Source organism: Oryctolagus cuniculus, chromosome 8 (genome assembly GCF_964237555.1).
Source record: "Oryctolagus cuniculus chromosome 8, mOryCun1.1, whole genome shotgun sequence".
Taxonomy (NCBI): domain Eukaryota; kingdom Metazoa; phylum Chordata; class Mammalia; order Lagomorpha; family Leporidae; genus Oryctolagus; species Oryctolagus cuniculus.
The window spans coordinates 7186736-7203018 of record NC_091439.1 but is presented as its reverse complement, the minus strand read 5'-3'; the positions used below and the strand labels follow the sequence as shown (position 1 = coordinate 7203018).

The following is a 16283-nucleotide window of genomic DNA, read 5'->3' as shown; positions in this document are numbered from 1 at the left end:
AGGGAGTCTGAACACTAAGTCCAGGACACCTTTCCACTCTTCTGCCTCTGCTCCCACTCTGCCCCTGCATGCGTCTCGCCCTCACTCTCCTGTGCCTCCATTCTTTGTTCAACCTGCCCCCCCCCCCCGCCTAGAGTGCTTTTCTCTCTTCCCCAGTCTCATTCTCTGTGGGAACTGTTCTCCGTGAGCTTCCTTTCTGGACAGAATCAACTGTTGAGAAGACCAAGAGAGGAATTTGGAAGGGAATGAAGGCCCTCTGTGTTCCCACTGCCCTTGGAGCACAAAGCCCACACCCAGAGAGGTAAGGGAAGGGAGTGCCATCCTTCAAGGGCACAGCGCCGCAAGTGCAGGTATCACATCCTTCCCTGTGTGCACCCAGCACCTCGGGCAGAGCTTAGCAAAGAGCAGATGCTCATAAATATCTGCTGAATGCAAACAATGTTCCAATAAAACCTTAGACCATTTAACTTCCAGAGGAGGAGGCACGTGGCTCCGAGTCCTGGCTGGGAGTCAGACCAAAGTCCAAACATTCACCAGCTGTGGGACCTTAGCGAAGCTACTCAGCCAGGGAAGCCTCCGTGCTGGTCCTAATACCTCACAGGGAGCTTCAAAGATAAACTGTATACTGTCTGCAAACACTGAGCACAAACGTGGACCTAACAGGCACTCTCGGAGAGACAGTAAGCATGGCGAACCAACGAACTAGAGGCTCATTTAGAGCTCCTTGGACCCACCTGAGAGCCCCCAACGGAAGTATCTAAACATTGTTGCTTTTACGTCCTTTTTGGTGCTCTTACTGCTTTATCCCTACCCAGCCGACCCAGCAGCGATGCAAATCTCTATCTTGATGGCACTCACCATCAGTGGGCCTTGTGCTGGCCAGGGAAGTTCTCTTCCTTCAAGGAACCAGACTGCTACTTCAGCCTTGGTACCTCACACCCAGCAACAACCCAGGACACACTGCAATCGACTGGCCCATGACTCAACTATTCTCTGAAGCAGACAAAAGCCAGTACACAGAAGTGTCCCTTTGGAAATCAAAGAGGAATTAAGGACAACGCCAAGAAAGAAATGCTAGTGACACTTTGGTTTAGAAACAAGGCAATGTCCAGGAAGGAGGCCACTCCATCACAGGAGACCAGTGAGAGCTGCTTGCAGCTGGCACATGGGGTCCAGTGTGAAGTCTGATGGCAGAAAACTGGTTAATCCATAACATATTGTAGCCAGATTATCTGCTCTACTCAGTTAACTATGAGATTGCTCCCCTTACTGCTGCTGTAAATAACATTCCAGAGGCAACAGATTCCCACTTCACAAGCAGCCAAGCTCACAACCTCCAAACATAATTAAGAAATGCCTGTATAAAAAGTGTCTGAAGTTTGAAAGCAGAATTCCATATACCTAACTGGTTCTCCTCTCTCACATGTAAGGAAAGGTGTAGCACTACGCATGCAGAGGAATATCTTGACAAAGTCACTTTCCTCCCAGCAGGCTAGATCTGATCAGTGAGGACAGGCTCTAGGAATCCTTCTCCAGCTCTCCCATTCCAAGCACACACCTGCTGATCAGCCTGTGCAAGGTACCACGGATCACAGGCAAACGCTGGGCAGCACCCAGACTGTGGAGGCTAGTCATCCATTCGCCATTCACCATTAGCAAGAGTCGTTGGTCCACGTCCTGCAACAAGCCTCATTTTTGGAAAGTGCAGGCATAAAGGTGGGCACAGCAGATTAGCCAGCACCAGTTCTAGGACACCTGCCCATTTGCTTGATGCATGCTTACTTGATAACACAGGATATTTACTGAGATTATAAAGTAATACTATGACTGGCAGATCCCATGAAAACCAATACACACATAAGTTTATATTGAAAAAAAAAAAAAAGTCACTCAGTATGGAAACTGCAAGACCAAAAGACATCTTCAAAGACAGCCGCTAGAGCAAGTGACCAGCACCATCTTCCTCTGATTAGGCTCTCCATCCAGACTTTCACCAGATATCTAATGGGCACATATGGCATGCCGAACCGGTTCTGGGAGCTGAAACTCCTACAAGTCAGACAAGGCGCATGCTCTCAAGGGACATAGATTCTACTGCTGGGAGGGTGAGAGGGAGGGAGGGAGGGAGGCAACCAGTAGGCAATAAAGTAATTAATTGCTAAACAACAGGAATATCACAGAGCAGTGAGTACTATGCAGTTAATTAACTTTGATGAGACAGTGAGGGGCAGCTACTCTAGACAGATAGAGAGGTCAAAAAAAGTCCTCTCTGAGAAGGTGATGCATTCAACCTTCATGCCAGCGGGGAGCCACCCAGGCGAAAGCAATTGGCCAGAGTCGGCCAGAGAGGTGGGAAAAACCAGTTGCAGGTTGCAGTCTCCTGCCTGTGTGCCACGCCAGTGTTCCCCAGGTCTCCTCTGAGGCCCAACCCTTGAAGGGTTAAAACCAAAAACGCTGCAAAAAGAGCTGAAAAGAAGCCACACTCTTGCATTATTCCAAGTCTTTCAAGTCATGGGTCAAGTCTGAGCTACCGAGAGGGAGAAAGAGAAAAGATAGGAATTTTAATGCCAATATGAACTACGTTGTCCACAGCTCCAAGTGTCAACAGGGGTAACAATCAGTACAGCAGGAACCCTGTTGGAGCAACATGGAGACACCTGGGTTGCAGAAGCGTCCCAGATGCTTTGAGCAGAGCCAGGCATCGCAGCTCCTGGGTCAGCAGATGGTCGATCCATTTGTCCTGGTGGAGTGGTACTGGCTCCTTCCCGAATCAAAGCAAATACTTCAATATTTTAACAATCAGTTAAATCAGTAGTCAGTACTGGTGCATACCAACTGAAAATCAACCACGAGACAAGACATGCCCTTAGGAGACAGGAAAGGGAAATTCAGGGAAAAAAATCACAGTTGGAAGCAGACGTGGAGAAAAAAAATATAACATACAGACTGTTTAATATATGAGTCATTCAGAGACTATGCAGCATTATACAAAGATATTCTGGCTATGCACATGGAGTCTTCAAAAAGTTCATGGAAAGTGTGTATTGGGCAAAAAACTACATATGGATTTCGAAATTTTTCGCACCAAAATAAACTTGTCTTTTAACTCATTTTCTATAAACATTTTGAAGTACACCCACCATATAAAACAATCAGAAATGTTAAAGTTGGAGTTGAAGGGACTTTGATTATGACTTCTACAACAGAAACCTGTGGGAAAATTTCAGCAGTCTTGGAAACTTTTTCTTGGTGTGGACATTAGGAATGTCTTGATTCACTATTATTAAATCATTTAACACCTTATATTATCATTAGAATTCCATTTCTATAAGAGATGTGAAAGTCTGTAGATAAAATCTTAGCACTTCAAAGACAGAGATAACATGAAGTGGAAGCAAATATAAAGAAGATATATAAGAAATAATTTTCAGAAAGTATTAATTAAAAAAAAAAAAGACAAAACCAAAACTCAGGTGACAGAGTCTGGGACAGCTCGACCAGATGGCACCATGGTGGAAAGTTAAGTGAGGAGTCCTTGTGTCAATTTACAACTAATTCACAAACGATAAACTAGTCCCTGATGTTTCCCATACAGACCTTTATACTTTCTAAACACCTTTTAGAGCCCAGTATAAAGCACCTCAGATTAATTATAAAAGATAATGGTAAGGGAGAAAAAGTTGCCATATAATACAATGGGGGCTCTTCAATCACTGTCCAAAATTAAAAACTCATCACTGCAAAGTGATATTTCACTTATTCAACTTCCTCAACTATCCAGACAGAGCACAGATGGAAGAGGAAGTGTAAGACACAAAGAAAACCCTCTAAAACAACACAAATAAATGTCACAAAGGTCAGGCACTGGAACTTACAGACTGACTGACAGGAAAGTCCCTTTGGTCCTCAGAGTCCACGCACTGTCGGGCACTCCTCTAAGAGTGGGCTTAGCTGGTTTTTAGTAGGGGTTTGAAGTTGTCACGCAAAAAGGAGAGGGTTGGACATGGTTTGTTAAATTCAGGTACATTAGGAACAGTAGGAAGGAAGCCGGGACCAAAAAAAAAGAGCCAGAAAATTCATAAACACAAAAAGCCATTATTAGAGGCTAAAGTGCCCAAGTACACTGACCCACATCTGGTGCACAAAGGCACAAATACAAATAACCAATGATCACACCACTCTCCCTAACCAGTGGAGGCACAGTCAGTCCGAATCTAAACTTTAAAAAGAGGAGAGAAGTGACAAGTGCATTTCAGGTGCATGGGTAAATTGAAAGCACTCCCAGTGATGCAAGGTGGAAGAAACAATACTCCATCAGCAACTCTGTAACTGCCATCTACTCCGGCTCTATGCAATAGGTAACATAAGCTTTGTTTTCTTTCTTAATAATTATAGGATTCCTTCTGTTGTAACTCAGAAGCACCCTCCTGCAACGTGATTAGCGCGTGGTAAACATTCTTATGTAAAACCAGGGTGCACTGACATTAGGGGTTTTTCCTATGGTCACACAGGAAGTTTTCAGGCCAAAAACGTTCCAAGCAAGTCAGTGTTATCTTCAATCTCTTTCCAAGTTAATTCTGGAGATGTTTAATAGGTGAGACTTCAGTGGTGAGAATTAAGGTTAAGAATGAAGTACGCAAAAGCAACTCACAATACTGGATAAATAATAAGGCTAAATTCGGCTATTGTTACAGAAAAATGGCAAGAATGGCGATGCTATAGTGGATCACAAAACTGTACCTAGCAACAGGTAAAGGACACTGAAGCTCATTCTGTATCTTCTCTCCCTGTGTTCCAGACTAAATCCATGAATGTACCACTGGCCATGGCAAGGCCATAGCAATCAATTTCCATTTGTAACACCTCTCGGGACACTAAGCTAATATTGAAACAAGAAACAGCAAGTCTGCAGGCCTGACCGAGTAAACTCTGGTGGAGGCTGGGAAACCCTCAAGAAGAGGAGTATCATGGGCCAGGGGTCTTAAAAGCAGGCTCCTCTCAGCACAACAGACACGTGGCCACGTCATGTTTAGTACTTAGAAGAGCTTTCACAAAACGAGCCATCTTCTAGCGAATCCCTCGGGAAAGATTCGTCCTTAGAGAACTGCATAAATGTCAAAACTGACGGAGCAACATGGCAATCAAATCAACCATAACATAATATGAGGGCCAAACATACCCATATAAGGGAATGGAAATTGTGAAGGTCAAAAAAAGAAGTAGCAGTAGTAGCATTTCCAGCAAACTACTGGGAACGACCACAGTCACATTCCATGAGGATCTTCAGCACCCACCTGTTATCCTCAAATCTTGAACCTTGAAGAAACATTGCAATCAACCTGAGCATGTGCAGAAAAATAGCTCTATGTTGCCCCCTAGTGCTGGTCAGTCCCACTGCTCCTTAGGCTACAAACTACAAGGTGAGTGGTTCCTCTACTTCTAGCTACTTCCTGCTGCCAACCCTCCCAAGAGCTAAACATAGCCCAATCCTCTCTCTGCCCACAGATTAGGAAACACCAGGCTATTTTTAGCACCATGCATCTTAGGAATGGAAATGGCCCAGCCTCAGATGGCAAGAGAATGTGTGTGGCCTGGCTTAATGAACTCACCTCTACTGAGGGTGTGAACTTACTGAGTAAAGTGGCCAATGGTTGCACGTGGCCTGAAAGCTCTGGGGCCCATTACAAAGCAAGGCTAGCACGTGGGTCACAAAAGAGAGCCACAAGGAAGGGACAAAGAGACAGGCTGCCACAGAGAGATGCCACAAGGCAGTAGGAGAAATGGTAGGGGACAATAAAAAAAAAAAGGAAAAAAATTATAGAAGCTAGGAATATTGTGCATTATGGTCATTCTAGACAGGCTTGTCTAGCAAGAAGGCATATTTTGAACTGGACGTTTATTTTATAAGAGTTAGAACAAAGGTTGGTCTGATGTGTTTCCTGCCTGGGTACAGCTGGTGCTTGGCTCCTTTGATCACTTTCCCCCAGTGCTCTGCAGCTCCTGTGATTAGAGATGGATCCTGGGCTGCCCTTTGATCAGCAGCTCAAGGGGCCTGCAGGTGCCATGTGCCATCACATTAGCAAGTTGCAAGAAGCAGCCACATTAATATTGACTGATAAAAGTGATGCCATGTCTCGCTGCCGGAGCAACAAACACAAACAATGTCTGTAAACTCCCAGGAACCCTTCTTTTATCTCTTTTCCTACCCTAGTACTTTCTGTGCTGCTTTTATGAAGAGCACTCTCTGGAACTTTGAAATAGCCCCACCATGGGAAGGAAACAGGACCGAGAGGTACAGCACACCCCCTTTTGAGGTTCCAGGTACACCCCTTCTGTTTATTTCTCCTGGTTAGTGCCGTGACAGCCTCCCCGCATTCTGAACAGATGACACACAAAGCAGAAAAACATGCACATTTCTTTTCAAATAACAGTAAGAGCCACCACTTGTAAACAGGGTGTTTAATATTCCAGTTTTAGACAGCCTACATTAACATTGTGGTTTCATGTGCAGTATAAAATTTCTATTTACAAAGTCTACTCAAAAATGACTTCATAATGGCAGATCAAGAGAAAAAGAGTTTAGAAATTGAATGATGTAAATCATATGGGGTTCAGAGGCTAAGCAAATTACACACCCTGGAGCTGCCCCGGCGGTATGAAAGGAGCCTTTCTCCAGCTCCGTGCAATCCCAGCCCAAGGGAACTTGCATCTGAGAGTTTTCTAAACATTTCAGGTACACTTGAAAGCTGAAAGTAATTCTCATTTCCTATGCAGGATTAAGTCGTTTCCAGCACACACAAAATAGCAGTCATTCACTTACACATACAAAAACACACCACCAGAAAGGTAAGACTTCAGAGTACAAAGGCAAGGCACGTTAAAAAAGAGAGAGAGAGAGAAGAAAAGAAAGAAAAAAAGAAAAAGAGAGAAAGAAAAACTTGGGAGCGCAACAGAAGTACTTTTTTAAATCTGCCCTAAAAGGTGCGCATCAAGGTCTCTCGACTGCCGTACCTCCTACCTACTTACTGATTCATTGATGCCTTTCCATCTAAGCCCCCCTCGCACCTCCCACAGCCCCCAAAACCTTGAGTCAAGTCCAACGGGCCAAGACTCATTCATTTCAACTTCGTTTTTAAAGGCAGCTCTCGATCTCGTGCCGTGAGCCGGAGCCGCCACGCGCGTTCCGCCACCGCTCCCGGAAAGGCCCCCTCTCCGGGGCTGCAGGGGCACGCACGCTGCCCCCGCTGCAGCTGGGTGGCAGCCCCAGAAAAGTTGCCAAGCACACGTTAACCCACCTCCCGCGAGCCCGCGCCAAGGGCCGGCCGCGCGAGGCGAGAGGGCACCCTGGCGGGCTGGGGTCCCTCTCGCGCCCGCGCGCGGTGCCCACGTAACGCACACGGCGAGCGCAGGCAAGGCGCACGGTGGGGGGGCCCCGACTCACCGTTCTGCTCCTTGTTGCTGGAGAACTGGAATTTACTACTGAGGTTGGACTCAGCCTGAGTCCCGGGTCTCTGGCCGGCCAGGGCAGATGTCAGCAGGAAAAGCCCGAAGAGGAGCATTTGGCTGAGTGGGGCGAGCGCTCACGCACGGCGGGCACAGGGCAAGCAGCGACTCCCGAGTCTCTCTCACCGCCGCCAGGGGAAGGCTGCACTGGGGTGGAAGCGCCGCGCCTGCTCTGGCAGCAGAGAATCGCAGGGTAGTTTCCACATAATCCCATCCAAAACTTTTTCCTAGAGCCCTCTTCTGTGTCTCCAGTTTTTTGAAAAGGATCAAAGCAAAACCTGGACCTGAACCAGTTTCCCAAGGTTTAAACAAATCCTGAGCTGTGCCGAAGTGGTGGGGGTGGGGGTGAAGGCGAGGGAGGAAAGAGGGGGGTGGGGACGCGGGGGAGCCGGGGGAGCGGCGAGGAGTCACCAGCGAGTCGCTGGGAGCACCTGTCAGTGCGGGGGCCGCGACGCAGGCGACCCCTCCGGGCTCGTGCGGAGCCGGCCTCCCAGCCAAGTCCGCGGCCAGCAGTTTCGGATCGATAACAAAGCTGCCGATCGATGCGGCGCCGCGGGCGCCCCTCTCCCCCGCCCCACCCCCACCCCCGGCGGGGGGAGGGGGAAGACTCCAGGCGAGGGCGCCGCGGCGGGTCCCCACGCGCGCCGCGGCGCCGGAGCGGGGCTGGGGGCTCGGGGTCGAGGCCGCCCCGGGCGCAGGCGGAGGGGAGGCCGCGGGGGGCTCCCGCTCCGCGCGCGGGCGCGCCGCCTGCGCCGGGTCCCGACCGCCGCAGCACGAATCCCGGCACCTGGCTTGAGTGTTTTTTTTTCCAAAGTTCACCTTGTCCGGGCGCGTCCCCGGCTCCTCGAAGCCCTGGGAGGGCGGCTCGGCCGCTCGGGGTCACCGCGGGGGGCTGCGCTCGCTCGCCGCCCCCTCCCCCTACGCCTCGGGCTCGGCGCTAAGCTCGGGGCGCGGCGGGCGCGGCGTCTCCGCACGGCGTGGAGAGGAAAGGCCCGGGCGGCCGGGAGGCTCCGGCTTGTCCCCTCCCCTTCGCTGCCTTCCCCCAGCCGGGCGGCGGGCGGGAGGTGGGGGCCGTGGGCCCGGCGCGGGCGGCGCGAGGCCGAGCCGCTCTCCCGCGGGCGGCCGTGGGGGGCGGGCGCGGGGCGGCAGCCTGCGGGGGGCGCAGCCCGGACCGCGTCCCCCAGCGCCGGCGCGGGCCTCCAGCTGGCGGTCCGACAGGTGCTGGCACGGCCCGGCCCAGGCCGGCGCTAGGGGACCCGGAAGGACCCCCGCTGGGGAATGCCGCAAGGACGCCCCTAACCCCAGAGCAGAAGCAAGACCAGGACCAGGATTGGGGCGAGAACTTCCTGCAACTCGCATTCCACCCCTACTGCCTGGAGCCGCGACGGGTCCTGGTTCATTTCCGAGGGGATCCCCTCTCCCAGAGGGCTTGGCCAGAGTCTCCGCTCTGAAGCCACAAGGGAGATTGAGGTCAAAGACTTCCCTGCAACCTAACAGGTCCCTGAAGCAAGATGAAGACAGTCAAAATGATCGCATGCAGTCAACAAATAGTACCACCGTGCTCACTGTGTGCCCGCTGTGCCACGCACTGCTGCAGGAGCTGGCGCGGTAGCAGCCACAACAGGCAAAAATCCCTGCGCCTGGGAAGCGGGCATGCTGGTCGGACAGCCTTGGATTATGGCCAAGAGGATGTCTAGAACCACCCAGGCCTCAGTGTTTGTCATTCCTAAAATGCAGCCTCTCAGAAAACTAGGCTGTCAGGAACCCCTGGCGGTAGAATTGTTTACCTCTCCAACAAGAGGGGTTAGCACCTAGGTCCGCCTGTTGCACGTGTCCCAGGCAGGTTTCTGGGGTGCGAAAGCTCTTAGGAGGTTGTCTAAAACCAGGTCAGCAGGGCCTATATAGGGGTTCCACGTTTAATGCAGGAGTCCGTGGCGGCTCCTGGGAGGAGCAGAAATCCTTAGGAAAGTGTTGAAGGGACAAGCGCCCCCTTCCCCCAAAATAAAAGAGACACGTTTGGAATAATTTTTAAAAATCAAAATTCAAAAGGAAAAATCATTGTCAAGCAAGTTCAGTGGCAGGCAAGTCAGAATTATCTCCCACCGTGTTGGTGGGCAATTCGGTGCAGACCATGCCAGTTCGGTGGCCAGGGACACTCAGGCTGGGCGAGAGGATCAAGAGAACAGTGTCCCTCAGACCAAGGAGTAGCGTCTGGTGAGAGACATATGCCCACCAGACCAAACTAGGAGCTGAGTCTCTCTCAGCTATGCTGTGAATGCCAAGCCCTCTGATTCCACCTGAGATGGACTGAAGCCAACCAACCAGACTGCCCTGCTTAGAATATTTTAGTCCTGGGGCCCTAGGTTAATCCTCCACCTGCGGCCCCGCATCCCATAGAGGCACCAGTTCTAGTCCTGGCTGCTCCTCTTCCTGTCCAGCTCTCTGCTGTGGTCTGGGAAGGCAGAAGAAGATGGCCCAGGTCCTTAGGCCCCTGCACCCGCATGGGAGACCAGGAGGACACACCTGGCTCCTGGCTTCGGGTCAGTGCAGCTCCGGCCGTTGCGGCCATTTGGGGAGTGAACCACTGGATAGAAGACCTTTCTCTCTCTCACTTTCTGTAACTCTACCTGTCAAATAAACAAATAATAAAAAAAAAAAAACTTTTAAAAAAAGAATATTCTAGTCCTCTTTCTTCCCTCTTAAAATTCTGCTGGGCTCAGCTTCTCTTTGAAATCTGTACCCAACCTGTTTGATTCAGTCAGTCTTACTCCTTTAGCTTTCAGGTCATCAGAGTGTTGAATGGCAAGGTAAACAGGGCCATGTCTTTAAATTTAAGGAACTCAACAGTTTAGTGGACACACACCTAGTCACCAGGGTGAATTCGTATTTGCACAATAAATGTGGTACACAAGTGTTCCATTTACTTGTTGAGAGACTTCCCAGTTATAATAACACAATAAAGACATGCTTTATGAATTAATTTTCATCTATGTGTAATATAATTAATCATCTTTCAATCATTCTAATTTTAATTTAGTTTTCTAAGCAGGATTTTTCTAAGTGAAGTCTTTATATGTGCATATAATTGAGGCTCCTGACCACCCACGGAGTGTGTGTGTGTGTGTGTGTGTCTGAAGATTTAATCCATTTGCTCTCACCAGATTGTAAGGGTGATGATTACTCTTTATTTTGTATCATTTAGTATTGGCTTGAACAGTGCCTGGCACAGAGGGATGATAAATAAACACACTTGACTGACTGACAGGTTTCTTTATTGGAGTCACTTACATTCTCCCTGGAATTTCAGCAGGAGGGTTGTATTTGAAAAGTTACATATGATCTAGAATAATACTCTAGCTCTGCATTTCACCTCATCTGTATTCCACAGATTGATTTGACAATTGCCTTATAAATAAAGCCAGCCAGGTGCTCCTGCATGACCCCTAGACAAAATCATATCCACATTGACTGGTTTCCTTTCAAGGTACTTGCATTGTTGTTTGTTGAACTACTTTTGCCCTTGGCATGGCTGATTTTTTTTTAACACTTTATCCCCTGCCTGTCCTTCCTTCTCTGTTTTTCTCATAAACCTTTCCTAGAAAAGTGAAATCCTCACATTGAAAATAAATTTCCTATAACCCAGAGTCTGCGCAATTGCTAAACAATATATTTTTGAATGAATATGGCTTTGTTTTGGCCTAAGCCATTTTCCTTAAGGAAAGGCATCTGTTCTGCCAACCAACACAATATGATTTCGAACGTTCTTTGTGGTTTCATGTGTTCTTAAACCTTAGGAAGGAGTGCCCATTCCTGCCGAAGTCAGGAGGAGTGCTACCTCCAAACTCCTGTGCAGGAACAGGGCTGAGTACACTTGGTCCTTAACAATGAGGATTTGGGAGAGGAGGTAGGGGCTTCACTACCAAGTTGTTGAATTAAGTGAGAAAAGGTTTTGAACAATCTCCTCCTACTTTACACCAAGAAAGGCAGGAATCATTAGAACATAATTTTACCTCAGAAAATCAAATATTATGAATGTGCTTGCTCTTCTTCTATTTCAATGCACACACACACACACACACACACCAGCACACCAGCACACCACGCAAAGTTATTAGAAGGCATTTCCCAGATTTTTTCAGTATTCCAGTGGCAGATAATTGAAGTTCAGAAAGCTTTGTTTTCCTTAAATGTCCATTGTGTTTCCAGAATAGATAACAGGCAGCAATATCTGCACATATATAAAAAGACTAGGCCAGAGAAATCATTAGTAAGCAATGTAAAAGTCACAGACCATAGCAAGAATAATGATTCATCTTGGAAAAACAGCAAATAAATAGTCTGTCCAAAAGCCATCTTCCTCTCTCCCACATTCTCCAACTGTCCATCTGAAGAAATGCATCTTGCTGTCTCTAGGTGCCTAGAGTCCATCAACACTCTGGTTTCCCATTCTAGAAATCATAAAACACAAGGTTTCTTACACTTTATTCTAGTGGCAGATCCCCTTTAGGGCCCCGTGTGATCCCTGCTGACGTGGCAAGGCTTACCTGCTGTGGCTGATGGTAGAAGGTTTTGTGAAGACTCCACTCTGAATGGAGCAGATAAGCGTCTTAATTCTGATGTTTTGGGGGAAGGGACTTGACGAGGTGGGAGGTTAGATATGTGACTTGGAGAAACAAGTGACAAAGACTGGTCTTGGGGTGGCCATCTGAGGTCTTTCCCATTGGAATAAAGCTGCTGTGTCCTTTTTGAAATCATGGTTGAATATGCACTGATATTTGCAAAGCCTCAGAAGTGCTTTTTTGACTCAGAACTCAAAGTGGCCAGAAACAGCCCCAAAGAGGAGCCCTGGTAACCTTTGAACCTGCACAACAAAAGATCATTTAACTGCAAGATGAGAGACCAGGGACCTAGTCTGGCTTTACCACAAACAAACAGTACAATCTTGATGTAGATAGAAATTGTCTGTGCCACTCTTTCCTTTTCCTTATATAAGCAATTTGCACTGGGTTCTATCTTAATCCTCTTATTGCTTTAGAACTCTTTGATTCTCTGAGGCGTTATAAATGGTGGCAATTTTTTTTTCTAACTTCATTGTGCTTCTCTCATAATAAACACAGAAGTTTCCTAGCCCCAACTCAAAGACATCTCAGTGGCTGGCAAGAGAAAGATGATGAACAGGCGCTTCTCCCTAAATTTGCCCAGCCAGAGTGTGAATCTTATTTTATCTGTCACTCTGCTAGTTTAGAAAGATGGTAAGAAAAAGAGGGTAGGGAGATGAGTATGCAAGCCGCTGCCTAGGGCCAGTGTCAGGGATTTCATTGAATTCAAACTACGTGCAGGTACCCATGCTTTAACTTTTAGGATTTGGCTGGCATCGTGATAATAACCCCAACAGAGGCAAAATGAGATCCCAAGTAGAGGGTCAAGGTAAAGAGAAATGGCTTTCCTAGATAACTCAGTTATAAATAATGAGAAAGTAACATGTTGGCAGCCAAGAACAGAGGGCCAATCTCATGCCATTCCATAGAGTCCCACTGGTGGAATGTGAAACAGGCCGGAGAGCAAGGCTCATCCCCTAAAAATGTGGACAGCAACCAAACGCTATGTTCAGCCCTGTCCTAGAGTCCGTAGCATGTCATTTTTCTCCCCCTTGAAATCATTTGTCGGATATGAAGGCCGTTGTCTGTCTTGTGACAAATCATAGCAGAGAGGTCAAGACACAGCTACAGATCCCCCTTTCTCAGAGGGTGACCCTCTCATTTCAAAGGTCATGGGAGAAGGACCCTTTCACTTTGTGTTCATTGTTCCCAAGGCCGTCCTTTCCTTGGCGACTGGCCTTTAAAAGAGGTGGGTAGTCTCAATCCACTACTGAGCAGTGAACATTGAGGAGGGGTTGAAGGCGAGCAGAAAGGAAAGTATGGCTTCACTAATCTGACATTAAAAGTTTCCTGAATTGCTTTTGAAGTTCAAGATAGATCAAGAGATTTTTCTCACCCTTTCTGTTATAATTATTACTATTTGCTATCTTTATTATCTTTGCAGTAATAGAAGCCTATGTTCCCCTCAATCGTAAAAAAATGCCTTTGCAATATTTCTAAGGCATCATTTTTATTTCCCCAATTTTATTTTTATCAGCACAATTTACTTTTACGTTTTCCTCATCTTCCTTCTCTCCTTTCTCATTGTCTGAATTTATTTTCAATTATTCTCTGTGCAATCAAGAGTGGTAGAAAGCATGTTTTTCTCTTGCCCACTGCTCAGAAAAGATGTACACATAGCAAACCAAGGAAAATCAAAATGAGGGGAGAATGATTCACCTTCAAATGAATGATTCTCTGACGCACCTATCATATTTCAGGAACTACAGATACTCAAAGTTACATTTTCTCATTTAATCTTCCCATGAAGCCTAGGAGCAAAGCCACAGTTGCCCCATCTCACTGCAGTTTCAAGAAACTGAAGCTCAAAGAGAAGCATTAATTTCCCCGGAGTGACACTGTTAATGACAGGTGAAGTTAATGTTTGACTCCAGGTCTTCCATCTTCTCCTTCTGTGCTTCCAATCTGACATCATTAGGCCCTGGACTTTGCACAAAAACATTCTTAACTCAATACTTCTTAAGTTTCTCCTGTAAATTTTCTATACACTGACTAAATGTCTTCTTCTGTGTTTAAACTGAGGCATTCCGTGGGCTACAGAAGCAAACTCTCCCATATGTTCAAGAACACTAAGCACTGGACACTTGCTGGAATAGCCTAAATAAATTGTTTGATCCGTAATGACTATGAGTTAGTTGAGGCAGTGGTAGTGACTAAGGCCTCGGACAGCTGGCCGTGGGGTTGAAGCCCACCCAAAGTGTGGGCTAGCAGGAGTATCCTGTTTATCCCGGCCAACGTTAGTCATCCAGCTGATGCCTTACCCTAGACCATCTGTGGGCACTTACTCCAAAGAATCTATCTCCCTGTCTTTGAGGACAAAGGGAATGAATTATCATTCCTCCTTTGCTACTCGTGATTGCTACTGAATTGAAGCATCATGGCTGGGAAGAAATACACTGTTTTCCCAGTTCCTTCCTTTGAAGAATCAATTTATGATTAACTATAGATGTCAGAGTATAGGCCTCTCTTATTTATACAATTCCTACAGGCATCCCTCCACATGTTTCTAATTTAAAATGCTTGGTCCAGAGGTTTTTAAGGCTGTGTGGTGAGGCAAATTTGCATCTCCATTGATAATTTTACAAAGGTATTTTTAGGTTAGTTGGAGTTAGTCAAAGCACAAAGACTGCTACATGAACTGACTAGTGGTTTGTTAAGCCCTCAGGCAAGCAAAAGCCTCCAATTGAAATTCTAATTCCATAGATAAATTCCATTTAGATGAAGGGGGTACTATAGGAAATGACCCTTAGGTGGTATTTGTGTCCCACAGGACAAGTGGAAGGCATTATTTTTAAAACACATAAATAGGAAAATGAGAGAATGAGATCATGACTATATAGCTATATGAACATATATAAATATATCATATTTATCAAGGCAAATTATTATACTATACTACTACAAAAATAGCATTTTAAAGATCCTAATATTCTTTTCTTTAATGCTAGCTAGATTTTTTTCTTTCTACCTATCTAGATTTCTGTTAGAAGATTCTTACCCCTGTGTACACCGTATTCAGACTGCTAATGAAGAAAAACTTCTCAGTCTTCAGAATCTATTTATTCTGCTATACAAACCAATCATTGCCTGATCTGGGGGCTTTGGTCAGCTGTCTACTTTCATTTTCTATCTAGTGGAGCTGAACACCTTTTTAGCTTTCTCAGTGAAATATTCATGATGAAATATTCCAGAAAAGGGATCCCTTATCACTTATAATACGATTGATAAATAAACTAAAAAACTCTATGAGTAGATACTAATAGAATCTTCCTTTGTTAAGAAGAGAAATAGAGCTACAGAGGGATTTTATAAATTGCCTGAAGTCACCCTGTTTATAGATATTGAAGCAGACTTGGAATTCAGGCAATTGGTTCCAGAACTGGTCTTTAGCCATGTCATTTTCTTCCATCCACCCCATCATGCAACACAGTGATTGGTCTATAGTTCCCCAAAACATGTTTCAAACATACTAGGCATATATTTATATTGAGTATTTAGTGCTTATTTTATAACTATACAATTGTAGTCACAAACACTGAACTCAAAAGTCTCTACTAAACCTCAAAATAAATCATTCTGATTTTTGTCTGGTATCAAAAAGATGGTGCTCCAAGCAGACAGGAAACAGGCATTCAGTCACTGGAAACATTGCAGTGTCTTGATTGAATGTTCTTTTTAGTGGGTCTAGAAATGAGAAATGAATCTTTTGAAATCATATGAAGGGAAAAGGACGGTATGTCCTTTTTAAAAAGCAATAAAACCTTGCCATAAAATCACCATTAAAGTGTGGCTGGTTCTGACAACTTAGGATGAAAGAAATACCTAAGTTGTATTTAAATGCATTTCTGAAGGACAAAGCAGGAAAAAGCAAACTTAGTGTGAGGGCTCAGGATTGTCTTGGTCAAGGTGAGAATTATAAATGGGAGGTCAAGTCTCTGTTACTGCTAACCTTGGAATTATGAGGAACTTTACAAAAATAGCTAACTATCAGGAACAATCACACAAGCTGTGGAGCCCAAGAAGTTACAATGTAAGTAAAGTACATTATTGTTACCCTCAACTAGTTTCCTTTTATTTTGCACATCCAATGAATCTTCGTTTGGTTTGGTTTCTACCTTAAAT

General features: G+C 46.1%; 1 protein-coding gene across 1 annotated transcript in view; it reads right to left on the bottom strand.

Moving 5' to 3' along the window:
• PDGFC (platelet derived growth factor C) overlaps positions 1 to 8044 on the bottom strand; it is a 210500-nt gene extending 202456 nt beyond the window's left edge. The window contains exon 1 of the mRNA XM_002716942.5: positions 7442 to 8044. Within this exon, the coding sequence (XP_002716988.1) occupies positions 7442 to 7559 (118 nt within the window). The 5' untranslated portion in view covers positions 7560 to 8044. The remainder of the gene's footprint in view (positions 1 to 7441) is intronic.
• Positions 8045 to 16283: the final 8239 nt, after the last annotated feature.